The sequence below is a fragment of the Chelon labrosus genome (genome assembly GCF_963514085.1).
Source record: "Chelon labrosus genome assembly, chromosome: 5".
NCBI lineage: Eukaryota > Metazoa > Chordata > Actinopteri > Mugiliformes > Mugilidae > Chelon > Chelon labrosus.
This window is the reverse complement of record NC_140341.1, coordinates 22577817-22602890: the sequence shown is the minus strand read 5'-3', so window position 1 is coordinate 22602890 and position 25074 is coordinate 22577817. Positions and strand designations below refer to the sequence as shown.

Here is a 25074-nt window from a genome sequence, read left to right as displayed (position 1 = left end):
ATACATAAAGTCTTAGTGATCATATTTTAACCCAAAAATCTTAACAATAAAGCGCTAAAAATCCCCATACTCTGTATAAAATTAATGCATTAGAGACTGTTAAAGGCAAATTCCCTTCATTCCATATTAAATTATAATTTAAAAAAATTGCTGTTCCTTGACATGAAAAATGTAGATTTTGCTGGAGATGTGATAATATGAACCATAGTTGGTTATTTTTTTTTCATAAGCGTTTATTCAAGTTTTTATGCAGTATTAGTACAGCGTTTATCCAGATGTTTCAATCGCCTTTTTTCGATTGTTCTGTGTTCCTTTGAAAATAATTCGTAGTTGCATATTTTCCTTTGGGGTGTCCGATTTATTGGCCATTACATACAAGTTTTACGGTAATCTCGTCGACGTCACAAGCAGGAAGTGGATGCGGAAGTAGTCGCTCAGCTGTTGCAGGTTGTATTCTGGCAGGTGGTCTGTCACAAAACAGCTCCTCAGTCAAGATGTTGAAGGCAGTCATTTTAATCGGAGGCCCCCAGAAAGGTGAGGGTACACTTTATTCTTGTTATGTTTTTAAAGTCTGCTGCGTGTGGCTGAAGCAAAGCTAAGTTGCTAAAGCTAACAGACTCGTTGGGCTTGTTTATATCACTGACGTGGCATAACGTTAATGCGAGGACACCACTCACACACAAAACAGCGCCCTTTGTAGCCTTATAATATTTTAATAACAGCACCACCTTTGCATTGAACAGTTCGAATAACAACGTGAAGCCTACTCAGTAGAATTGTAGTTTCATAATTAAAATAATGTCGTTGTGTATCCCCAATCGTAACGTAGTCCAGTTTAAACCTCAGATTACTTATCATAGTGTTTAAAGATCACAACCCCTCTAAATTAACATCGCAGTGAAATGGTTGGATTATATTGGACTCGGCAATACACACAATTTATATTTCATGAAATTTTCATGGAGTCTTCAGAAACTTGACAAAAAGTAATGTTCATTGTAATAATGATAGTTAACTTTATATAGCATCTTCTAAAACCAATATTACAAATTGCTTTACTGTAGAAATATATCATAAAAATAAATGTGAACCAGAGCTCAAGATATAAACAAGATAAAAAAATGTAAATAATACAATCAGTAAAGTGATTTTTAAGATTGGATTTAAGATAGGACAGCCAGTTTGCTTGACTGAAATCCCCGGGGCAAGAAGATCCACAGGCGAGGGGCCCAATCCCCTCTGTAATCTGATTTGCGAGTAATCACCTACATTGCTTTTCAGGCACAAGATTCAGGCCGCTGTCGTTTGAAGTTCCCAAACCCTTGTTTCCAGTAGCTGGTGTTCCCATGCTCCAGCACCACATTGAAGCATGTGTCAAGGTGAGTGTCACTGTCGCTCATTTACTGTATATACTGCAATTGTAGTAATGTAAAAATACTGGTGGTTTTGCAGCACTACATGGATCTTTGATTGGTTATGGAACAAACATTAGACCAGATTCTACTGCCAACTGGCTGTATTATTATGTTGCTTTGTTTGTAGTTCATTTGCAGCAAGAGGTGATCCCTCATTTGCAAATGTTTTTTGGCCTGTGTTTTGTGTCTATTCAAGTTAAATCAATCATTGCTAGCCAAACTGGTGGTAAGATCCACCAAAGAGCTTGTATTCTCATTTAGTAGTGGGTCCTGACAGATTCTTTGCTTGTGATGCAGAAGGTTGTCCGTGATGAAATCAGTTTAACTATTAACTTATTTTCACAGGTACCAAATATGAAGGAGATTTTGCTCATTGGCTTTTATCAGCCAAATGAAGAACTGACCAGATTCTTGTTTAATGCACAGCAGGAGTTCAAAATTTCCATCAGGTAAAAAACAGAGCTCAAAGACAGGTAAACAGTGGAGCTCTTCGCTAACTCATTAGACGAGTACAAATGTATGAAGTATGAGAATGTACTGCTAAGTCATAAATATTCAAAAATAACTACTTTTTTTCAGTATAGTACTTATTTTTCACGTCATATTTCTGTGCCAGTGATAGCCAGTTTTTTTTACCGCTGTGCACCACCATGGCCTAATGAATGCCGACATGTCGTTCTTCTCGGCTCTGAACCACAGGTATTTGCAGGAGTACGCTGCCCTGGGCACTGGAGGGGGCATCTATCACTTCAGAGATCAGATTGTATCGGGCAGTCCAGAGGCTTTCTTTGTACTGAATGCTGATGTTTGCTCAGCGTTTCCTCTCACAGAGATGCTGAGCTTCCAGAAAGAGCACGGAGAACCAAACAGCTTTGTAATCCTTGGGACAACGGTGAGATTTTGCTGTCGGCTGGTGCTGTGTAGAGCTGTGGTGAAGGTTTTACTCTAGGGCTTTGTTTGGCTTCCTGACTTCAGTTGGAATAGTTGCATTAGATCTCGGCTCTTGGATGCCAGGAGACAAACAGTTTATTTCCCATATTTTACTGACATTCTTCTCTTATCAGGCGAACAGAAAGCAGTCCTTGAATTATGGCTGCATTGTGGAAAATGAGGAAACAAATGAGGTATTTAACCCCCGTCTCCTTCGCCACTTAGTCAGTCTTTGCTGTTTAAATTTGAAATCATAAATAACCGCTCTTTTGTTTTTTTACGCAGGTCTTGCATTATGTGGAAAAGCCAAGCACCTTTGTGAGCGACATCATCAACTGTGGTATCTACCTCTTTACCCCGGAGATCTTCCAGCACATCGGCACAGTCTTCCAGAAGAATCAACAGGATATGTTGCTGTGAGTTGTAGCTCCCCATCTTGGGGTTCTGGTTGTGGGACTGCATGTGGAAAAACCATTTACTCCATTTCTTTGGTTCTCTTCATTTGTCTTTTTTTTCCCCCTTCCCTTCTCTTCCCGGCTGTGTTTTCTGTTTCTTCATACAATCATCAGATATCCCTATGATGGGTAAGTTGGTACATTTAGGCTGCATGGTGTGGCTATAGAGCACTTAGTGTATGGTGTGAGCTGTGATGAAGCTGGGATTGCATAAGATTCTTTGTGAATACATTCGTGGCCCTTTTCTGTGCACAGTCTTTCCAAATTATTTACTGGCTTTTTAATTGTATTTTTGTTTGTTGCCGAGTGCTTTCATAGGTAGACATTTAGGGCTATTTGGCTTTCTGTCTGATAGTTAGATGACGAGATTTCGAACATCAAATTCTTAAGCAGCAGTGTGTAACTTTTGTCTCTCCCTTCTGTCAGTAAGAGTAATTACACAAACACAGTTGACACAGGCTCTGGAAAATTCAGGCTTGAGGTCAGAAACCGTTCCAAGAACAGATTATGTAGTAAATGTGATTGGCTACATCCATATTTTACAAATACCAACTTGAACAAGAGCAGCTTCAGTGTCCAGCTTCAGTCTCATCTCTTCTTTCAACGGTCTCCCGATAAGGAAAAGCCACGCCGTCGTGATCGGTGTTTGTCCCCGCCATCACTTGCTTTGTTTTCAATTTTCATCTCTGTCACGATGGTTGCTCCTTATTTAGCTCTGGGAAACAGAAAACCGATTGAAAATGGTGGTATAATACAGTAACAGTGCAGTAAGGAGTGATTTACCTGGTGTGGATTAGTTTACTGAGCACTGTTCTGAACTTGTTTAGTAAGGGCTTAATTGTATAGGGTGAATTTTTTGGATTCTTGCATTAAGCGACAATTAGTTAGCTTTGTACAAAGACTGGACGTTTTGCACTAAAACGTTGGGTTATGTTCTGTGGTGTCTTATTGTTGCCTAGCAACTGAGCAGAGTCAAGGAATGGCCAAGGACGCATGTTATCACATGTTATCGGTTTACTCTTCAGTGTATGCACATCTTATAGAAATGTTTTAGATCTGAGTTCATTAGTTCCAGTTGTTCTACTAAATTAAGGTAACCTGGGTCCTGACTGGGGCTTCACATTGGCGGAGGGTGTTCATATTTATTGAATGGCAATGTTCTCGTCCAGCTCCACCAGAAAACATTTCACAAAATGTCAGACCTTTTGGAATAGGAGCGACGTGGTAACAAGAGACCGTGGAATGTTAATTCCTGTCCACATCGCCCATTGCTATGAAGTTTCATAGCGTCGCTGTTGGGCGTTCAAGGCTCTGGTTGCCTCTTATATATTTCCCACCCCAAATGTTTCCTACTGAAACAAGCAGAAGATAAACCCTTTGCTATTGTTCTTTTGCTGTCACCGTTCTCCATCTAAAGAAAACTATCTAAGCCCGCTATCAGCATGTTTTTGGTTTGGTTTGATTTTTGCAATTCGGGGGTAGGAACTGTAGTTGTGAACCCCGTTTTCTTGCATTAAATTTTAAGGTACTCATTGCTTCACATGTCAGTCAACTGTGTCAGTCACTCCCACTGGTCGTCGTCTCAGTTGTGTCACACCAAAGTGGAGCTAAGTTTTTTTGCCTGTCATTGCTACAGCTTGCTGAATTTCTTCAATATTCCTTGGTCTCTTGTTTCCGTGTCACTGTCAGTCTTCCCCAGTGTGATCTATTCCTTTGAGTGTCAAACAGCATCCTACATTTTACAACTGTCTGTTCATCTTGTAACCATCAGAAAATGTACTGTAATTTCTTGTGTTTATTTTTGTGTCTTTCTTGTGTCTTTTTAATGTTGTCCCTGCTGTTCCTCCAGAATAGAAACCTTGCATTTCATAGTTACCTGTGAACTGTAACGTCACAGATACTTGTTTTCTTAGTGAGTTAGTTAGTGAGTTAGTTAGTACACTTCCAGATGCGCTCTTCTCCTGAACGTTAAAGAAATGTGCATGTGAACAGAGTATACCCCGGTCTCTCACTAGAGCTAAAATAACACATGGAATCAATGTACGTTTTTATTATTGACGCATCACTTTTTGCGTTCTCACGTTGGCTCTGGAAAATTAGCACACCAAGGACACTGGAAATATATTATAAGAGCTCAACTCACACTGTGCATAATTCACCTGCTAGCATCGATTGCTCTTAAATCAAGCTTTGCTCTGAATCAGCAAAATAGTTGAACACATCAGAGATACTTGATAGAAAATAAAAGGCTTTTACTGCTGTCTCTCAGGGACTGCTCAGCCTCTAACCACACCCCGTCCTCTTTGGGAAAACTTCGATTATGGGTGCAAGCCTTTTAAAATATTCTTTTCATCAATATTTAACACTCCGTTTCATCTTGGGGCTCTCACAATGCCAGAGACCCTGATTAACACAGAACACGTAGACACTTTGACTTAACTTTTAGATCACTACTACGTAATCAGCTTCGGTTAGCATCAGGGGTGCATTTTAAGTCGCTGCTCCCATTTCATCCTGGGGATGTAGGCCAGCAAATTCTTTTCGAAGAGATTTTGGAGCTACTGGAGCCACCGAGGTGTTTTTTAACAGAATAACACGTCTCAGGACTTCCTAAAACTACTAGAGACTGAGTTTAGTTTTGATATTGCATTAAAATGTGAAACACAAAAATGCTTTCAGCTTGTAGTATACACCAATCAGCCACAACATTAAAAGCGCCTGCTTAATTTTGTGTAGAAGTGCTGTTGCTATGGGGTGGGGATTTGCCTGGTAAGCATTTTAGGAGGGTGGTGTATGTTTAAGTAGCATCCACATGCCAGGACTATAGGTTTGTAATGAACAATGTCAGATATTTTGATGTCGTGGCTGATCTGTGTATCAGTTTTTTTCATGAATTCCAGGTCTGTCTAGGGTTGAAATCGAACTTTTGTGCACAAGATTTTAACTTATTATATGAGAGCTGTAACTTGATGATATGTCTCTCTGCAGAGAGGAGCCAACCAATGGCTGGCACCGAGCAGAGGCCATCAGGCTGGAGCAGGACATTTTCACTGCCCTGGCAGGACATGGCAAACTCTACGTGTATAAAACCCTCAGCTTCTGGAGCCAGATTAAATCTGCAGGGTGAGCAAATATGTCATAAACGCTGTCACATTAAACAGGACATAAATTAGTTACCTCTACACAGGCAGCCCTATAGCCTGCCAGATGTCAGACCAGAGCAGAGATGTGCAGTTTCCAAACCTAGTTTAAGAAGTATTTAATAATATTAAATACTTACTGATGAAGTTTCCTCAGTGCATGTAAATAGGGCTGACACGGCCATATTAAAACTCCACACAATATACACTACTGATTCACTGGAAATGAACTTCATCGGTTTTATTTTTGTTTGTTTTCTTCATGTCATTTGTCTCAGGTCTGCAATTTATGCGAGTCGATTGTACCTCAACCAATATCACACAACTCATCCTGAAAGACTGGCCACGAATAAAGAGGGCGGACCCAAAATAAGTGGTACTATTTATTAGCCTTGTCTAGCAGTGCTCCGTGCTTTTATTGACACAAACCACTCCGTTCACTCTCCCTTCCCTTTTGTCTAGGCAATGTCTATATCCATCCTACAGCCAACATTGATCCCACTGCTACGGTGAGGGGTTTTCCCACATTGTGTTTCACAGTAATGCAAACGTCATGTCCAACTGGCAGCACAGCCTCATGGATAAATAATATGAACATGTGCATATTTCATGAGTCCATCTCCACTTCTAAATAAACGGGAAAAGATAATTTGGCGTGAGCAGTTGTTATCACAAAAGCTAATTAATTAGTTTTTCTGTGCAGTTGGGTCCTAACGTATCCATTGGCACTGGAGTGACTATTGGTGCTGGAGTCCGAGTTCGAGAATCCATCATCCTCCACGGTGCCACTCTACAGGTGAGCTCCTCTGAATATAGTTTACAAAATGTAGTGGAAGAAAGTGCTGGGTTATAAATCTGTACACGGGTCCAACTTTACACTCATGAAGGGGTATTTTCTTAAACCTGCGTTAGGGCTTTTTAATCACAAGTAATTTGACATCTTGCCATGCCTTTGTTTGCCACATTAGCAGGTGCGCTAACTCTAAAGGTAAGATTTTGATCATGGTTACATGAGAGGAACCTGAAAATCTTCCTTCACTGCATAAAACATCAAGTTCGGAATTAAACCAGAGCCCAGACTTATTGAGTTAAAGGTGAGTTTATGTGGCCATTGGATGTCAGAGACATCTTTACATATTATTGGTAACATTATCCACACTTCAGCAGCAACCTCTCTGAAATGTATCTTCACGCTAATCTGTCACACCAGAAATATTGTTGCCTGTGCCTCTCACAAAGATGTCATTTTTAACGATTTTGAGGCTGGCATAATTTAATCCCATGTCTCCAGTGATGACTTTGCGCCAGTAAAAATGAATTTATGCTGCTGGCAACTTATTGGTTTTCATCGCACATTGCCTACGGGGAGAATTTGTTAGTTGAGTTATACTTCTACATAAACACTCCCCCGTTGTACAGCTCTGTTTTCTTATGAAGGAACAGTAACTCATAGAGCAGATCTGGATGCCTGAAACACTGTGATGGTTTGGTCATGATACAATTACCTGCTGATGGATTCTTGATTTATGTACAAACTTTTAACTCAGCATGTTTTTTGTTTTTTTTGCTCTTCCTGAAGGACCACTGCTGCGTGTTGAACAGCATCGTGGGATGGGATAGTACCATTGGCAAGTGGGCAAGAGTAGAAGGAACCCCAAGTGACCCAAATCCAAATGATCCTTATGCAAAAATCGACAGTGAGACGCTCTTCAGAGAGGGAAAACTCACACCTTCAATTACTATTCTTGGTAAGTGCAACTATTCCCGGAAATGAGAAATGAATGGATGAATGAATACTTGTTTTCAAGTTATATTTGTTCAGACAATGTTTTATTCCTTTTGCTCTGCTATGTTTTTCTTTAATATTTTTCTTTTTTCTTTAATTCAGCATACATGTTTATACATTAGTCATAATAATCCAGTGATATGTGAAAGTACATTTGGCTGATAATAGTTCAACTCATTTACCTTTTGAGGTTTGGAATGTAGTACCTGTAGTACCTGTACTTCCACCACGGGAAGTCCTGGGTGGTGGTGGAAGATGTCCTCTGCTGGTCCTAGGCCCATGTTGGCATCATCAATTAAAGCAGTTATCAGCATAGTAATTTGACATACTATATTTGTAAATCCGCTTTACAAAAGGTATAGTCAGACAGAAACTAATTGATTGATGCATTTGCCTTCAAATTCTCTAGCTGCATGTAGCCACCATGGCAAATCTGCTTTTACCAAATGTCAAAAGAAGCTTTGCTGAGTTCCTATCCATGGTAGTGTTTTTGTTGCTTTGTGGTGTTTGCACAGCTCTCCTAAGATGACAGGGGAATCTGTCTTTTTGGTGTTATATCCGTCCTTTCAAACACAGCAAATATGTAAAATGCATCACATCCTGTGTGTCAGGAGTAGGGATGCGTCAGTATGGAGTGGGGAGCACAGATATGGACGCAAATATTCCCAGAGCCCGCTTCTGCACAATGAGAGGTAGCATCACGCTGCAAGCCACTAGCACATCCAGCTATTTTATATCCGACGACCACGGGATGTGCAACATTTAATTAATAGCCAACTGACCTGCCTATGGCCACTTACCTCCTCCTTCTTTTGGATGTATTGGTGGTTGGTTAAACCAGGCCCTCCGTGACTCTCTGTTGATAAGCGGGAATAGATAATGGATTGATATCAAGAAACCAACTTGGAGGCGCGTTAATGCCACCCACTGCCGATGCCTAGCTGCTCAGCTAATGCTGGTTATATATTGTAGCCCCGGGTTCTACGAGCATTGGTGTAGTACATTTCTATAAACTTGTATTAGGTGTAGTTGTATCACATGTTTTTACAAATATAATCAAAAGAGCACATTATTGCATCTGACTCAGATGCTGTCTGGTAGTAGGAGTGAAAGTGAGAGTTGAAACTGCAGTGTATTGTCCTCCACACACCCGTACATCATCGCACAGACTTAATACAATCCTGCTTTGTCTCCTCAGGTTGTAACGTGACCATCCCCTCCGAGGTGATTATACTGAACTCAATTGTCCTCCCACATAAAGACCTCAACCGCAGCTTCAAAAACCAAATTATTCTCTAGTTAATCTTCCTCAAGCCTCTGTCCACTTACCGCTACTGATGAAGGATGCTGCTGGGAGACCGCTGACACTGCCTCTGAGTTACTGTATATAAGATGTCAAAACAGAATTTATAGAACACTCATTATAGATAGATTTTTATATATTTGTCCTGAAGCCTTTATGCAACATTGGGTGTCAGCAACATGAGAGAGAGGCTAATCATGCATGTTGATTCACCTTGAGAAGTGCTGTCACGCCAAATTGGTTTTTTATCAACTTTACCCAACTGTAAAATTATTGCTGACACTAGTGTAATATATTTAGTTGGATGTAATTTTATGTAAAAAAGAAACTTTATAGACAGCTGTGTTCTGTTTCTCAAGGGCATCCTCGAGAAACTTGACTTGTTACTTCTACGCGAGAAGAGGAATTATTGGAAAATAAAAATCACCGGCTGCCGACTCTTGTTAATATTTTCGTGGTGATTATTTGTGTGGCGCTCTGATTAAAAAGGAGCTGCATTGTTAGTCTCAAAATTCGACTCCCACCAAAATAAATCAGCAGGCGTGAGATTTACATTGCAATCAAGTAATGTTGCTTTTTAAAATGTGAACTTAGCAGCGGGGGGGGGGGGACACCCAAGACTCTACCGTAGACACTGCGACATTAGATACTTAAAATGTGCATTCGCAATCACTGGAGAAAGTGTTCCAATTTATGTATGCAGCACATTAACATTTACTTATTAAGCCCTCGAGCACTCATGATCACTTCAGTACTTTTGTTCCAATTATTGCAACGAGAGTGTCTATTAAGGAGGGCTGTAAACTGTGATACTAGAAGTGCTGCAAAATATAGTTTAATCAAGTCTCTTCTCGTTAATGTGAATTTTTCATTCATGATGAGTTTATTTCGGGTTTTAAATGTAACTGCACATTGGAGTGTTGATTCAGGTGCCTTACTTACTCAAAAAGCTGCTTCATCTCAATCTAAAGGCCATCATTACAGTGTTTTTAATCCTCCTGATGGGATCCTTGTTAACTGGGCCGTAACCTCAATGCTCTTCACGTGAAAAGCAGTCTTAAAATTTAATGGATTCAATAGGCCATAACAGTAAAACTACAATTTTGCTCACAGTGAGGGCAGAGATAGGAGATCTAAATTCCAATATTATTTACAATTATTATTGAAAGCTTGAAAGATTTATTTTTTATTTTTTTCCATCCGTGTCTTAGGGAAACTGTGAGAAGCATAGTCTGTGTTCGTCTCTGAGCAGGTCAACAAAGAAAGGTGTTAAAAAGTCCCAAAATATACAGGACAGAGTGACATATACCATCAGGAGAAAAGGCGGCAAGGGTGACATTTGACGAGAGCTGGATTCAAACCTTTTACCCTCCTGTCTACACAAAAGGCCTTTTAGCTTGGTGAACCAGGCGACACATCAGCTGCCACGAGGCGTGTGTCCGCACCTTTGTCAGTCAACATGGACTTTAAAAAGTGCATATTTTTCCTCCTGTGCTACTCCTTTATCATTGTCCTAGTTGCAGCTTGCACGTAAGTTATATTCATGGTTATTGTCTGGCAATGAGATGCATTCAAACAAATATAATTGGAAATCAGTGACGTGAAAAATACAGGCTAAATGTCCTAGCTGTTGCTTATTCAACTGTATTTTTCAAAACACGCAAATCTTAATTTTTCAGTCCAGGATTTCAAGGGCTTGCCTGAATAGAAAGGATCTAATGATAAAAGTTCAAAACCTTGTTCCTGATGTTATTGTCTGCATGTCCTTATTGTTGGTTAAGATGTGTTAGAAAATGCCTGAAAACTTGAAACACTGCTAAGCAACACAACTCCAAAAACATGTCAATTCAAAACCCTCTTTTAATACCTGCACAACAACGCAGATTCAGTAATCTGTTGCCTGTGACTTACAAACACAAGATCATAATTGAGAACAAGACACAGCACGACACAAGTCACAGCAGCCGCTACGCTGCTGGCACAAACACCGGCTCAACAGGGAGGGACCACATGGGAGAACAGAATAAAACTTTTACTGCAGAAACAGGAGCATGCAAAGTATTTTTGGTGGTAAGACTCAGACAAGGATGGAGCGGAGTCCCAGACGACGAAAGAAGATGGGGACATGACCCCCTGGAGTCTAGACGTTAACATGTGGCTGATGGAGACTTCTGTTGAAAGCTCCAAAGACAACCGGGATAAAATGAGATGGAGAGGAGGGGGGTTGCACAACAGACCTGAAAGCATTCTGAAAGCAGAAAGGCAAATTCACAAGACTCTCACCTCCCTCTCCACCTTCCTGCTCTTGTCTTTCATCCATTATTTTGTGATTTTCTTTCTTTTTTCTGTAATAATTTTTCCACTCAGCTTCACTATTTGTTCGTTTGCTCGCCTGGTTCTCCTGCTCTCGAATAATCTGTTTGTCCTCTCTTTCTCCATCTTCCTCACTCCTTGTTTGACTGACAGTGACTAAAAAAATACATCAGGGCGTCTATCAGCACTTACAATTCACTGTCTGTATATGTACTATGAACAAACCATGAAGCTCAATTTGACCAAAATATAACTTTCACTGACTAGAATAGTGAAGAACAGCACTTTAGCTGCTGCCACAGATCTAAGAAAGCTAACATTATAATCTCGGGCCAGTTTGATCTTAAGGGGGCCAGACCAGTAACATAATAGCATTGTGAGAGACCAAGCTGGCCAAAGCATGAGGATACTCGGGTGGTTTAAAGAAAAAGGAGTTTTATTTACCCAAAGTGCAAAAAGAAGCAATTTACAAAAAATGAATTAAGGTTCTGGGCCCATAAAAGAGGTCAAATTAACAGCTGTAACTGAAAAACTAAACAGACCTAACAAAATGAACACAATGGGGCACTACACTATATATATATATAAAAATGAAAAGTCTTCTCTACTCAAACAAAAAGAAATACCAAAATTTTATATACTATGACAAAAATAAACAAAATAGCTAAGCTAAGTTAAATCCGCCTCCCCCTGGGGTGTTGAGGAGTTGGTGCAGTCCAATCAGTCGAGGAGCCTATTTAGCAGACAGACCCTTTTACTCAGCCTTTTGCTCCAGGCCTCTGGATGGAGCACCACAAGCGGACTCCACCAGCCCTGGTAACTCCCAAAAGAGGACGCAAAATTTAAACTGGTTAATCTGTGCAGAAGTTAATTAAATGTGTGCTCTCAAATAGAGCTAATGTACCATTAACCTGCGACATAAAATATAAATGTAACGTGAAACAAAACCTGTGTCATGTCTTTTATCTCGAAACTATATGGAATGTGTCAAATGAATAAAACCATTTAAAGCAAAATAATTGAAAACACAAGTGAACTACAAACAAAAGGTATCAGTGCCAGGGGGTTACCAACTTTTCATTTTGTTATGTGGCTGTGGATGCAGCCATCGCAAGCATAATAAACCTAAAAATAACGACAACTCCAAAATTTTCCCTCCGTTTTGATGCAAGGTACATTATGACAATGTTTACATTTAATGAACTATCCTTTTATAAAACATTTTATGGAGAATCTGACATTTTTTAAGAACAATATGTGCAATATCTGTGCATTGCTGCCATCTGCTGTTCAGTTCTGGGTCTCAGTGCTGTGTTATGTCCGCAATTCTTAAACAGCCTGATCCCTTGTGGACAAATTAGGAATAGGTGCCAATTATATTGAAAAATTGTGGTTAATGTCTTTTATGTAGTTTTTGCACTTTGCAAATTCATCCCGTGGGCCAGGTTGGACCCTCTGGTGGGCATTCAATTAATTGTTTATCTCTAACAAGACTTCATCTGATGCTCAAATAACAGGCATACAATTAATGAGTCTGTGCTATTTGACATCATGGCTCCTATTGGTAATATAAAACACACTATAAAAGAGCCCCTTTCAATTTCCTGAAGTACAACACTGAAATCTCTAATGTTACTGCAATCTACAAGAGGATTTACCATCATAGTTTCAAAAATTACTTCACTGCATCTGCACCTCTCTGGCAGTCATAACAGTTGTTGAGCTGCTGTATCAGACTACATCATGCTGCAGGTTCTCCCTCCCTGTATTCTCCAAACTCTTCACCCTAACAGCTTCTACAATATGACAAATCACTGCTGTGGCACAGGTTGTGCTTAACATTGGGTAGTCGGTGCAGATTAACAGGTCTTCTGTAAATGAAGCGTGAGGAAAGCTTAAGTGTCTCCATTAACTTCTGTCAAGTCTCCAGCGTCGCATTCTGTTTTTAACAGGAACCTCTGGTGAGAACACATGTTGAGAGTCATGAGCTGATTGAAGGGCAATAAGCCCTGACACTAGAAGGGGAAATGAGGGCACAGGACTGGCTGAGGTACGTTTTTCACATCTGTGCCGATTTATTAGTTGGTGCTGATGTTAGGACGTCTTCACATCCTGCCTGTATGCTGCATGAGATGAGTCAAAGCATGCACACACATTCTAGGTGAAATCCTCCTATTGGAATGTCTCTGGGTACATGTGTTTACTGTAGATGTTAAATTATGTTAATACTGACACTGATTAGCCGCAACATTAATACCACTGACACTCACCATCTTGTGAAAATGTTCTGCTGGGAAACTTTTGGACCTGGCATTCATGTGGATGTTAGTTAGACATGTACCACCCACCTAGACCAGACCAGGCACCCCCACCCGATAGCAATGACACTCCTTGATGGCAGCAGCCATCCCCAGCAGGATGCAGCCTGACGCAGGCACACACACAAAAATACTTTGGGAACAACTAAAAAAACATGAAGAACAGCACAAGGTGTTGACCTGGCCTCCAAATTCACTCGATCCCAAACTGATCAAGTATGTGATCCACAGAGGACCCTCCCCTCAACCCATAGGACCCAATGGCCCCCACTAACAACATTTCTGTTGCCAGACACCACAGGACACCCTCAGAAGGCCCATGTCCATTATCTGATGAGTCACAACTGTTGGAGGCACAAGGGAGACCTACACAATATGAGGATGGTATGAGGTCATAATGTTATGCCTGATCGGTGTATATCATGTAGGAATGGATGGATAAAATACTGAATTTTTTACTGAGTTGCATCTATCACAGAATTTTCCAAAGCAAATACCCTGATCTAAACATGACATTAGGTAAATCAATTTCAATTAACCGGGCACCTATACATGAATTTCAAGGCAAACGTCTTAATTGTCTTTTTTTACGACAATCAATTTCTTGAGCTCAAAACGTTCCAAAGTCTGGAGCAATTACGAGTTCTCTGGGATTCTTTCTGTCAGACGACCAGCTACTGGAGTGCTTGTCTGCTTGTCAAGAGCCACTGAGCAGCCATCGATCTGCTGTCTGGTGACGTCCAGTTCGCCAGCCTCACTTCCCGCTGCTTTGAGGCCACGGTCATGTGGGTCCAGCTTGTGCGTCAGAAGCTGAAAGTTTCCAGCTGCTGAGTTTTATTCAACCATGTTTAATTTCCAGTGACCCCAGAGAAAAGCAAAAAAGCTGAAGGCAAGCTTTCCATGGCTGTGGTTCCATGAAAGACCATGAGATACTGTATCCAAAGTAAGTCTGTCTGCACGACTGTCATGTTGGGATATATATGGATATATTTATCTTGACTGACAGGTCTCTTAAATTTCATCTCCTCTGGTTGTTACTTTCTTACCCCACCTGAATTCCATCCCTCTTCCACCTGTCATTCGCACAGATTTTTTTGGCTGCGACCACTAAACCCTAAATTCCAGAGTTCAAAAGGCCTGTCACTGTGTGTGAGGTGCGATGCAGTATTAGTGCTACACTCTCTCCACTGCTTTTGGAAAGTCTTGTTTTAGTCACACTAGCAAAATCTAGATTCCTTATGTGTTTGCTTTGATGTGTTAATCCAAATAATTTCTCTGTTAAGAGTAGACGCCTGATGTCTCTATTAAAAGACTGTCGAGTTTGAATATGTGAGGCTCCTCTAGTTTTTTGAAAGCAATCCTTGTCAAGACCACAGAAAACAAAAGTCATCTTTGCTGAGCATTTTCAAAACCTGTCTCTGCTTCAGCTGCTTTCTCTGAGGAGCTCTGTGAAATCTTTCCTCAAATACCGTATGAGGGAAAGGCGACAAGAGAAGGAAATCAAACAGTGTAATAGTTTTCATATAAGGGAGAAATACATTGCCTATTACTAAGGCTCTAGTAGTCACTGTCTTAGGACATACACCAATTGGGTATAACATTATAACCACCTTCCTAATATTGTGTAGGTCTCCCTTGTGCCTCCAAAACAGTTGTGACTCATCAGAGAGAGGACATGGACCTTCTGAGGGTGTCCTGTGGTGTCTGGAATGTTGTTAGCGGGGGCCTTTGGGTTCTATGGGTTGAGGGGAGGGGCCTCTGTGGATCATACCACAGATACTTGATCAGTTTGGGACCTACAAGGTCAACACCTTGTGCTGTTCTTCATGTTTTTTGAGTTGTTCCTCAACAGTTTTTGTGTGTGTGTCTGTGTCAGGCTGCATCCTGCTGGGGATGGCTGCTGCCATCAAGGAGTGTCATTGCTATGGGGTGGGGGTGTCTGGTCTGGTCTAGGTGGGTGGTACATGTCTAAGTAACATCCACATGAATGCCAGGTCCAAAAGTTTCCCAGCAGAACATTGTATCTTCACAAGATGGTCAATGTTATTCACTTCATCTGTCAGTGGTTTTAATGTTGCGGCTGATCTGTGTATATTAACCAATAATTAATACTGTGAACATTTATCCACTCTCTGGATCTTTTCTTGCACATCCACACATAACCTGTGTAGTTCCTATACTATTTAAAACCTGACTTTTTAAACATTCTTTGTATATGGTTTCTTATTTGTTACTGTCTTTATTGCACCAAAGACACGCTTTCATCTTTTGATGGGTAGTGATGGAGAGAGACAGAAACTAATGGGGTGAGAGGTGGGACGACACGGAGCACTGTAGTGAGGACTGAAACCTGTGAGCCAGTGAGCTATCAGGGCAACCCTTCCCCCAGCTTTAATCTGAAATATGTGTAATATTGTGAAATACAATAGGCTATATGTAACAAAAGGAAATATTATGAAACACTTTGTGTCTGCAACTGAAAATAATCTGCAAGCGTGAACTAGTCACTGTTTGAGGCGAGCGACATCACATTAGCTGCAACTAACATCACACCCTTAAATGTCCAATTCAATGCAACAACCAGCTGCATTGTGGGTAATAGGCCCCACGTCTCAATATAGACAAAGGATGTATGGAATGAAAGAGATGGTTTGGACTTGGCTTTGTTGACTTCTTTTGATGTGCAGTCCACTGCCAGTGCAACCATTGCAATACTAAATGGATGAGGAGTTAGGTTTCTGATGTTGTTAACAGCCAAATTAAATTCCACAGGCATTCACGTATTTTCCAACCAGACGTTGTTGATGATGCATTTCCAACATTTCTTTGTGTTCATATTGTAAGGTTTGCTTTTGAAAAAGCAAAGCAGCCAAGCAGCTAAGAGGATTGGCTCTAACCTTAGTGGACAAAACCAATGTCTGCTCATATTAAAGAATAAACTAAATAACATGGGCTTCAGTGGCTATTGTTTCCCCCCAGCTACTGTGTGAGCGTGTGCAGGAGCTGTAGCAGTGCTGGCCAGACCTGCTATGGGCGGACGGCCAAGGATGTTTCCACTTGAGTGGACAGGTGGAGGGTTTACATGCCTGCGCACTGAAAGGATGATGCCTAACAGAAGCCTAAAGGACTGACAAATGAGCTGTCAAATAGAAACTGACATCTCTCAGTGCTCAAAATCATACGGTAAAGAAAAATAGCATTTGGCTGTGCATGCATCACCAGTGAATGCTAATGTTTTGCTAAACTGTGCTCTGAAACATCAGAGAGCTCCAGTTCCCCAAAGAGTTGTAAGGCGGGCGTTTTTGTTCTTACTCAGCAGATGTGCTGTGTTCTAGAAATGTTAAGTTTGAGTTTTTGACTTCTGACTTTGATAAATGAAATGTAATGCAACCCAAAACATAAATTTACAATGCCACACTGCATCTATGACACAAGTATAAGCATAATGTTGCTATGTTGTGTAGAAATACATTTTATAATGCTTAAAATATAAGATTAATTCCACGACTGAGTGACCTGACATCCAGCACTTCCAAAACAGACATCTTTGCTGTCTTTTCTTTCATTTACATGTGAGCTATATTCTTGGTTTCAAAGGTTTTGAAGTGAGAAAGGCAAGCTTCAAGGGGAATTGCACACTGTAACCACAGGGACCGAAAAATGAAGCCAACACAGAAGCTGGCTCTAACGAAAACAGTTCCTCAGATGGCCAAGTGAGGCTGGCTCCAAAAGCAAATCAGTCCCCATAGACCTTTATGTTAAAATGCCCAAATTTATATCAGAAATAAATGTGTACAGTCTGGTACAAAAATAATAGAAATGTTTTTTTTTGTCTAATTTCTACATTAATGGCAACTGTGTATGGGGATGTTTTTACAGCGCATTGTTTAAAATATGTCAAGGCAAGTAGCGCATAATTTAAGGATTGGCCAGTGATGAGTGTGTGCCAGCCCAGGTTTCAAGCTGCCTGGGTGTCACCCACCCACCTCAGCTCCACTCAAGCTCCACCTCTTTTGAATCAGCCTGAAATGGGCGGAGTCAGACGCTGCCAAGATGGCGACTGCCAGAGCCACCACCTTGCTCTTCAGGAACCCTACAGGTGAGGTCTTGGACGGTTCATACATCTTTATATTCAGTCCATGGGATCTTGTCTTGATCTTTCAATAAAATGCAATTTAGTGTAATGAAAGGGGTGACTTGAGCTGAAAATATTCTATTTTATATTAACTATGCACTTAATACATTATGTTAATACATGTTGACAAGAGCAGCACAATAGGAAACTTAAATAGGCTTGAATTTCTGAAAAAAAAAAAAACTTTTCATTTCTGACAATCTATCTGAGAAAAACTGTCCTTGAACACATATACACTATATTACCAAAAGTATTCGCTCACCTGCCTTTACTCATTCTATGAACTGAAGTGCCATCCCATTCCTAACTCATAGAATTCAATATGATGTCGGTCCACCTTTTGCAGCTATTACAGCTTCAACTCTTCTGGGAAGACTGTCCACAAGGTTGAGGAGAGTGTTTATAGGAATTTTTGACCATTCTTCCAAAAGCGCATTGGTGAGGTCACACACTGATGTTGGTCGAGAAGGCCTGGCTCTCAGTCTCCGCTCTAATTCATCCCAAAGGTGTTCTATCGGGTTCAGGTCAGGACTCTGTGCAGGCCAGTCAAGTTCATCCACACCAGACTCTGTCATCCACGTCTTTATGGACCTTGCTTTGTGCACTGGTGCACAGTCATGTTGGAAGAGGAAGGGGCCCGCTCCAAACTGTTCCCACAAGGTTGGGAGCATGGAATTGTCCAAAATGTTTTGGTATCCTGAAGCATTCAATGTTCCTTTCACTGGAACTAAGGGGCCAAGCCCAGCTCCTGAAAAACAACCCCATACCATAATTCCTCCTCCACCAAATTTCACAGTTGGCACAATGCAATCTGAAATGTACCGTTCTCCTGGCAACCTCCAAACCCAGACTCGTCCATCAGATTGCCAGATGGAAAAGCGTGATTCATCACTCCAGAGAACGCGTCTCCACTGCTCTAGAGGCCAGTGGCGGCGTGCTTTACACCATTGCATCCGACGCCTTGCATTGCACTTGGTGATGTGTGGCTTGGCTGCAGCTGCTCGGCCATGGAAACCCATTCCATGAAGCTCTCTGCGTACTGTACTTGGGCTAATCTGAAGGTCACATGAAGTTTGTAGCTCTGTAGCAATTGACTGTGCAGAAAGTCGGCGACCTCTTTGCACTATGCGCTTCAGCATCCGCTGACCCCTCTCCGTCACTTTACGTGGCCTACCACTTCGTGGCTGAGTTGCTGTTTTTCCCAAACGCTTCCATTTTGTTATAATAGAGCTGACAGTTGACTGTGGAATATTTAGGAGCGAGGAAATTTCACGACTGGATTTGTTGCACAAGTGGCATCCTATGACAGTTCCACGCTGGAATTCACTGAGCTCCTGAGAGCGGCCCATTCTTTCACAAATGTCTTGTTTCACAGTCTGCATGCCTGAGTGCTTGAATTTATACACCTGGGGCCAGGCCAAGTGATTAGAACACCTGATTCTGATCATTTGAATGGGTGAGCGAATACTTTTGGTAATATAGTGTATTATACATACACACTATCTGAGAAAAACTGTCCTTGAACACATATATTATACATACACACAGCTCAGCAGGCCATATCCTACTGTGTCAAGGTTTAGCTAAGTATAGCACTTATATACACTATATTACCAAAAGTATTCGCTCACCTGCCTTTACTCATTCTATGAACTGAAGTGCCATCCCATTCCTAACTCATAGAATTCAATATGATGTCGGTCCACCTTTTGCAGCTATTACAGCTTCAACTCTTCTGGGAAGACTGTCCACAAGGTTGAGGAGAGTGTTTATAGGAATTTTTGACCATTCTTCCAAAAGCGCATTGGTGAGGTCACACACTGATGTTGGTCGAGAAGGCCTGGCTCTCAGTCTCCGCTCTAATTCATCCCAAAGGTGTTCTATCGGGTTCAGGTCAGGACTCTGTGCAGGCCAGTCAAGTTCATCCACACCAGACTCTGTCATCCACGTCTTTATGGACCTTGCTTTGTGCACTGGTGCACAGTCATGTTGGAAGAGGAAGGGGCCCGCTCCAAACTGTTCCCACAAGGTTGGGAGCATGGAATTGTCCAAAATGTTTTGGTATCCTGAAGCATTCAATGTTCCTTTCACTGGAACTAAGGGGCCAAGCCCAGCTCCTGAAAAACAACCCCATACCATAATTCCTCCTCCACCAAATTTCACAGTTGGCACAATGCAATCTGAAATGTACCGTTCTCCTGGCAACCTCCAAACCCAGACTCGTCCATCAGATTGCCAGATGGAAAAGCGTGATTCATCACTCCAGAGAACGCGTCTCCACTGCTCTAGAGGCCAGTGGCGGCGTGCTTTACACCATTGCATCCGACGCCTTGCATTGCACTTGGTGATGTGTGGCTTGGCTGCAGCTGCTCGGCCATGGAAACCCATTCCATGAAGCTCTCTGCGTACTGTACTTGGGCTAATCTGAAGGTCACATGAAGTTTGTAGCTCTGTAGCAATTGACTGTGCAGAAAGTCGGCGACCTCTTTGCACTATGCGCTTCAGCATCCGCTGACCCCTCTCCGTCACTTTACGTGGCCTACCACTTCGTGGCTGAGTTGCTGTTTTTCCCAAACGCTTCCATTTTGTTATAATAGAGCTGACAGTTGACTGTGGAATATTTAGGAGCGAGGAAATTTCACGACTGGATTTGTTGCACAAGTGGCATCCTATGACAGTTTCACGCTGGAATTCACTGAGCTCCTGAGAGCGGCCCATTCTTTCACAAATGTCTTGTTTCACAGTCTGCATGCCTGAGTGCTTGAATTTATACACCTGGGGCCAGGCCAAGTGATTAGAACACCTGATTCTGATCATTTGAATGGGTGAGCGAATACTTTTGGTAATATAGTGTATTTTTGCTCAAATGTTGACAGTATGGCTATTCCTTCTAGACACTTACTAAAGCATTAAAAAAAAAGGTGTTGTTGTGATTACACTTCACCCGTTTTCATTAGAATTTAATGTAGCTTTAGTTACAGTTCTGGAAATATAAAGTCATGTGCTTGCCATGCAGAAAAAAACTTTTATGTGTTGTACCTCCATTTGTGTGTTTCTTGGTATGCTTTGGTGAGTTTAACCAGTCAGAATCCCTGCACTATTGAAAACAGTCTTAGTTCCACTGTCATAAATTCGCTTTCTCTCTCTCTCTGGTCAAATACTGTACCTCTTAGCACAGGATTTAACGCAAACAATGTCTGAAATGAAAAGGCATCAGTAAATGTGGAGCACTACAGTTGGAGGAACACAGAACGGGGAAACTTAAAGAAAATGCACAGTGCTTTCAATAGGTGATTATAAGGAGGTTGCTGTAAGAAGGTTGCCAATCAAAACATCATTAATACGTATTTGGTAGCTGAAAAATGTCTCTGTGTTGTTCTGTTATGGTAAATGTGCAATTGTTTGTTGGGAAGTTAATTTTACATATACAGGCTCTGCTATGGTCAAAGTCCATATGAATTAACATCAGTGGCATCTACAAATGAACTCCTTCAAATCAACACCCTTTGTGATAGGCTTTAATAAGCACATTTATTATTTTTAATAAGTAGAAGAGGATGTGAATGGATTAACTCTTTGTATTCTTTTAATCTTATTCTGGATTATTGTCAGTTAAAATGGTACTGTGTTAACTTCATTAATGCTGCTTTTCCAGACCTGTAACCACAGCTGTGTCCTGATCCAAGCTGACCTCAAATCAGGACAGAAGGTTCCTTGAAGAGTAGTTTCATCTATTGGTGCGTCATCCTGCTGTGATACTGGATGCTGTAGTATATCTTCCTAAACTTAGATTTTTATCTGACATGTTGTCATGCTCCATCTTCATCTTTTTATACCATAGCTGATATCACAGTACACAAATTACTGACCAATGTAAAAATAAACATTTTATTAATGTCCATAAAAGAAAATGCATTTATTACCGTTAACTGCTCCTGTGCTGAGTAATGCCGGCACCCTTGTGATGCAAATTTGCCAGTGGGAATTTCTGATATGTATTTTCAGTAATAGACCAGACACCACACTTCAGCTGCATCTACATCTGCTGGAAAACCAGCAGGGCACTGAAGTCTGAGTGTGTCCTGAGGTTAAAAATACTCCAAATCACCCACTTGTGCTTGAAGTCCACAGTACAGCTAGAGAGCAGCAAGCATCAAACAATGATGCTGTGCAAAAATAACACAATGACAAAATGACACTACACACACCAGAAGCTGACAGCTGAATTCTGCTCTACTGTAATAAAACTTTTGTCCATATTATGTTTCATCCAACTTCTTATCCTGAAGAAAATTCTTATGTGCATTTTTCCTTTATGTATTTCTTCACATTCCTTCTTCTTTTAAATAACATTAATAAATGTTATGTTCTATTCTTGTGGAATGTGTGATTTAAAGGCATGAGTGTATCTGATAGCCTCACATGTTAGGCTGGCTGCCTCGGTTTTGAAATACTTCTTAATAACCACATTAACCTAAGGTGGCTGCATTCTGGTTTCCGACCTACAGTGGTTTTGAAAACTGCTGATTTACAAGTAGCTCTTATTTCCTTATTTTGTTGAGCTTGAGCTCAGCAAGGATCTTCGGTTAGCGCTGAGATCAAGGAAGTACAAAGAATATTACTAAACACAGTACAGAATGAGGACAATGTTTGTGTCTATATGACCTATTCCTACTAAAAAAGATGTGGCGATATTTTTTGACTTTGCTGTAATGTGTGCATGGTGTTCTGTGATTTAGTGGAAATACATTATTTACCAAAAATTGAAAAAGAAATTGTGTTTCTTTAACCCATTTCATCTGTGAGATCAGTAATAATATCAGTAAGACAACTTATCTGGTAATGCTACAAAAATGTTTTTGACAACATCAGATTATTTATAAATATTCATACTTTATTTTTCTTTTTTATAAAAAATATAATTATAGCAAATAAATAAATAAATACTTGGCAGGTCATTGGACTAACCACCTATCTATCTGGTTCAACCCATTGGGTTCAACCAGTGTATCAATGTCCAACCACAGTCTTAAAACCTAGCTCATAGGTGTAGCTAGCTTGTGGCTTGTAGACCATAGACAGGAGCTCGGCTGTCTATGGTCGGCTTAGCATCTCGGCTGGTTCGTGCGCGCCTCACATGCATGGTCTGTCGTATGGTCTCGTGATGTCTCGCGAGAATCCACCCACCAAGATGAATCACTTACGCATTAAAAATATTTTGGAAATATCTTCAGTGCACGCTACTACCTGTTGTATGGGGCTTCGGCTTAAAGTATTTACACATGTGTGTAAAGTGTTTACACAACAAAATCAAGTTGTTTGCCAGACAATCCCAGTTTTCCTCCTTTAAAGCTCAGTACTTGGGAAAATCGCCCACCGAAATTTGAAAGGCGGCTTGATGTGACGCGGTGTTAGCCTAGCAGTACATCTCAGCAGGTTTTATAAAGAAGCTCTTTCAGCGGTAAGTGTTAAACAAATCTTTACACAAAGTATCAGCAGCTGGTTAATGCCTAACCATTTTCTATGTGTTATAATACCAAGGAGGGCTATTTATAGACAAATGCTGAGTGCTAGCACTAGCAAGCATATACAGGTACACACAGGCTAAGTAATTTAATACAAAAACAGATTTCACTTATTCTAAGAACAGATATTTTCTGTACCAGATATGATTTAGCTAGCTAGCCCTTTGCAGTTGTATATTTTTAAAATAATGTATTTATTTATTTTACTTGATACACTGTGTATTTGGTGTAATTAATCATTTACAATTGGCTGCAGGTGTGTCACTTCCAAGGTCATGACCATTGGTCCTACGTAACTGCAGACATTTTGACTTTTTGGCATTTTAGTGATGGCGTAGTTCCATTAAGTGTCTCTGTAAGCCATAAGCAAGGTCATAACAGTGAACCAGCATGAACAAATGGCGGGCCTCCCCTAAGTGAAAGGCAGCCGTCATTAATACGCTGCCCTCAGATGGAACTTGTGAGCTTGTGGTTACAACATAGGAAGTCATATGCACCGATCAGGCATAACATTATGGCAGGTGAAGTGAATAACACTGTCAGTGGGTGTGATCTAATAGGCAGTAAGTGAATATTTTGTACTCAAAGTTGATGTGTTACAAGCAGGAGAAATGTGCAAGTGTAAGGACTTGAGTGAGTTTGACAAGGGCCAAACTGTGATGGCTCGGCGACTGGATCAGAGCATCTCCAGAACTGCAGCTCTTGTGGGGTGTTCCCGGTCTGCAGTGGTCAGTATCTAAAAAAGTGGTCCAATGCAGGAAAAATGGTGAACCGGCGACGGGGGTTATGGGCAGCCAAGGCTCACTGATGCATGTGGGGAGAGAAGGCTGCCCGGTGTGGGCTGTTTCAACAGAGGAGCTACTGTAGCTCAGACTGCAGAAGAAGTTAGTGCTGGTTCTGATAGAGAGGTGTCAGAATGCACAGTGCCTTGCAGTTTGTTGTGTTTGGGGCTTCGTAGCCACAGACCAGTCAGAGTGCCCATGCTGACCCCTGTCCACCGCAGAAAGCGCCAAAAATGGGTACAAGAGCTTCAGAACTGGACCACGGAGCAATGCATTTCCCTGTTCACTTCTCAGAAAATTCTCCCTCCTCCTGCCTCCTACACATCATCTCCCCAGACATCTTCTCACTCAGTAAAAGTAGCTGTTCAACATTTATTAACTTGATCTCCAACATGAGCTGCTCAGTTCCACTTGTGATTGTGTGAAGTACATACATGAAAGAAACTCAACACAGCTGACCTTACGTTGTCTAGCTATATGCTTTTACCGCCATCAACTTGGAGTATAAGCCAGGCTTAAGTCGTGAGAACACCGCTGCTAGGCATCTGACAGTTTAGCAAGCTAATGAACAGCTGACCTAATGCTCACAATGAAAAGGCGTAATTAAAGGATGAGGCTGTTGATGAGGAATATCAACATTTTCTTTTGATGCTATGATACGCTATGTGGCTAAATTACAACAGATTAACCTCCCATAGACTTTTGCCAGTTTTGTTGACAAACGTCACAAATTGTGAACTTGGACCTCTTCGAAGTTGTGAATACCGCAAGAGGGCGCTGTTCATGTGCTGTTTGAACTGTCAACATGCTCAGTTGTACATGCTGGCTCACTGGGACGCTACCATGAATTAAAACCATAATTTCATTGTAAATTGTTGCACCTGTGTGTTTCCAGCCGTGAAGAGTGAGCAGTGTAAAATTGGAAAATATCCAGGTAAATAAATTTGATTGTTTAACTTTAAATAATTATAG

The 25074-nt window shown here is 41.1% G+C and overlaps 1 protein-coding gene across 2 annotated transcripts; it reads left to right on the top strand.

Moving 5' to 3' along the window:
- The first annotated feature begins 258 nt into the window (after positions 1-258).
- gmppaa (GDP-mannose pyrophosphorylase Aa) lies at positions 259-9511 on the top strand. Of its 2 annotated transcripts, XM_084544826.1 has the most exons (13): positions 259-534; positions 1282-1379; positions 1761-1864; positions 2115-2307; positions 2480-2539; positions 2631-2761; positions 2915-2929; positions 5789-5923; positions 6219-6316; positions 6403-6449; positions 6644-6736; positions 7520-7688; positions 8925-9511. In XM_084544826.1, exons 1-13 carry the CDS (start codon positions 495-497, stop codon positions 9023-9025), a joined length of 1284 nt encoding a protein of 427 aa, XP_084400952.1. In that variant the 5' UTR covers positions 259-494; the 3' UTR covers positions 9026-9511. The 2 variants fall into 2 exon arrangements, with proteins under 2 accessions (XP_084400952.1, XP_084400953.1); XM_084544827.1 differs by lacking the exon at positions 2915-2929.
- The last annotated feature ends 15563 nt before the right edge of the window (positions 9512-25074 follow it).

Bases quoted from the DNA above. Each gene is read 5' to 3' on its own strand.
- gmppaa (XM_084544826.1), top strand. From the start codon at position 495: ATGTTGAAGGCAGTCATTTTAATCGGAGGCCCCCAGAAAG. The intron at 2,540-2,630 runs GTATTTAACCCC...TTTTTTACGCAG, and splicing joins AAAATGAGGAAACAAATGAG to GTCTTGCATTATGTGGAAAA. The intron at 6,450-6,643 runs GTGAGGGGTTTT...TTTTCTGTGCAG, and splicing joins ACATTGATCCCACTGCTACG to TTGGGTCCTAACGTATCCAT.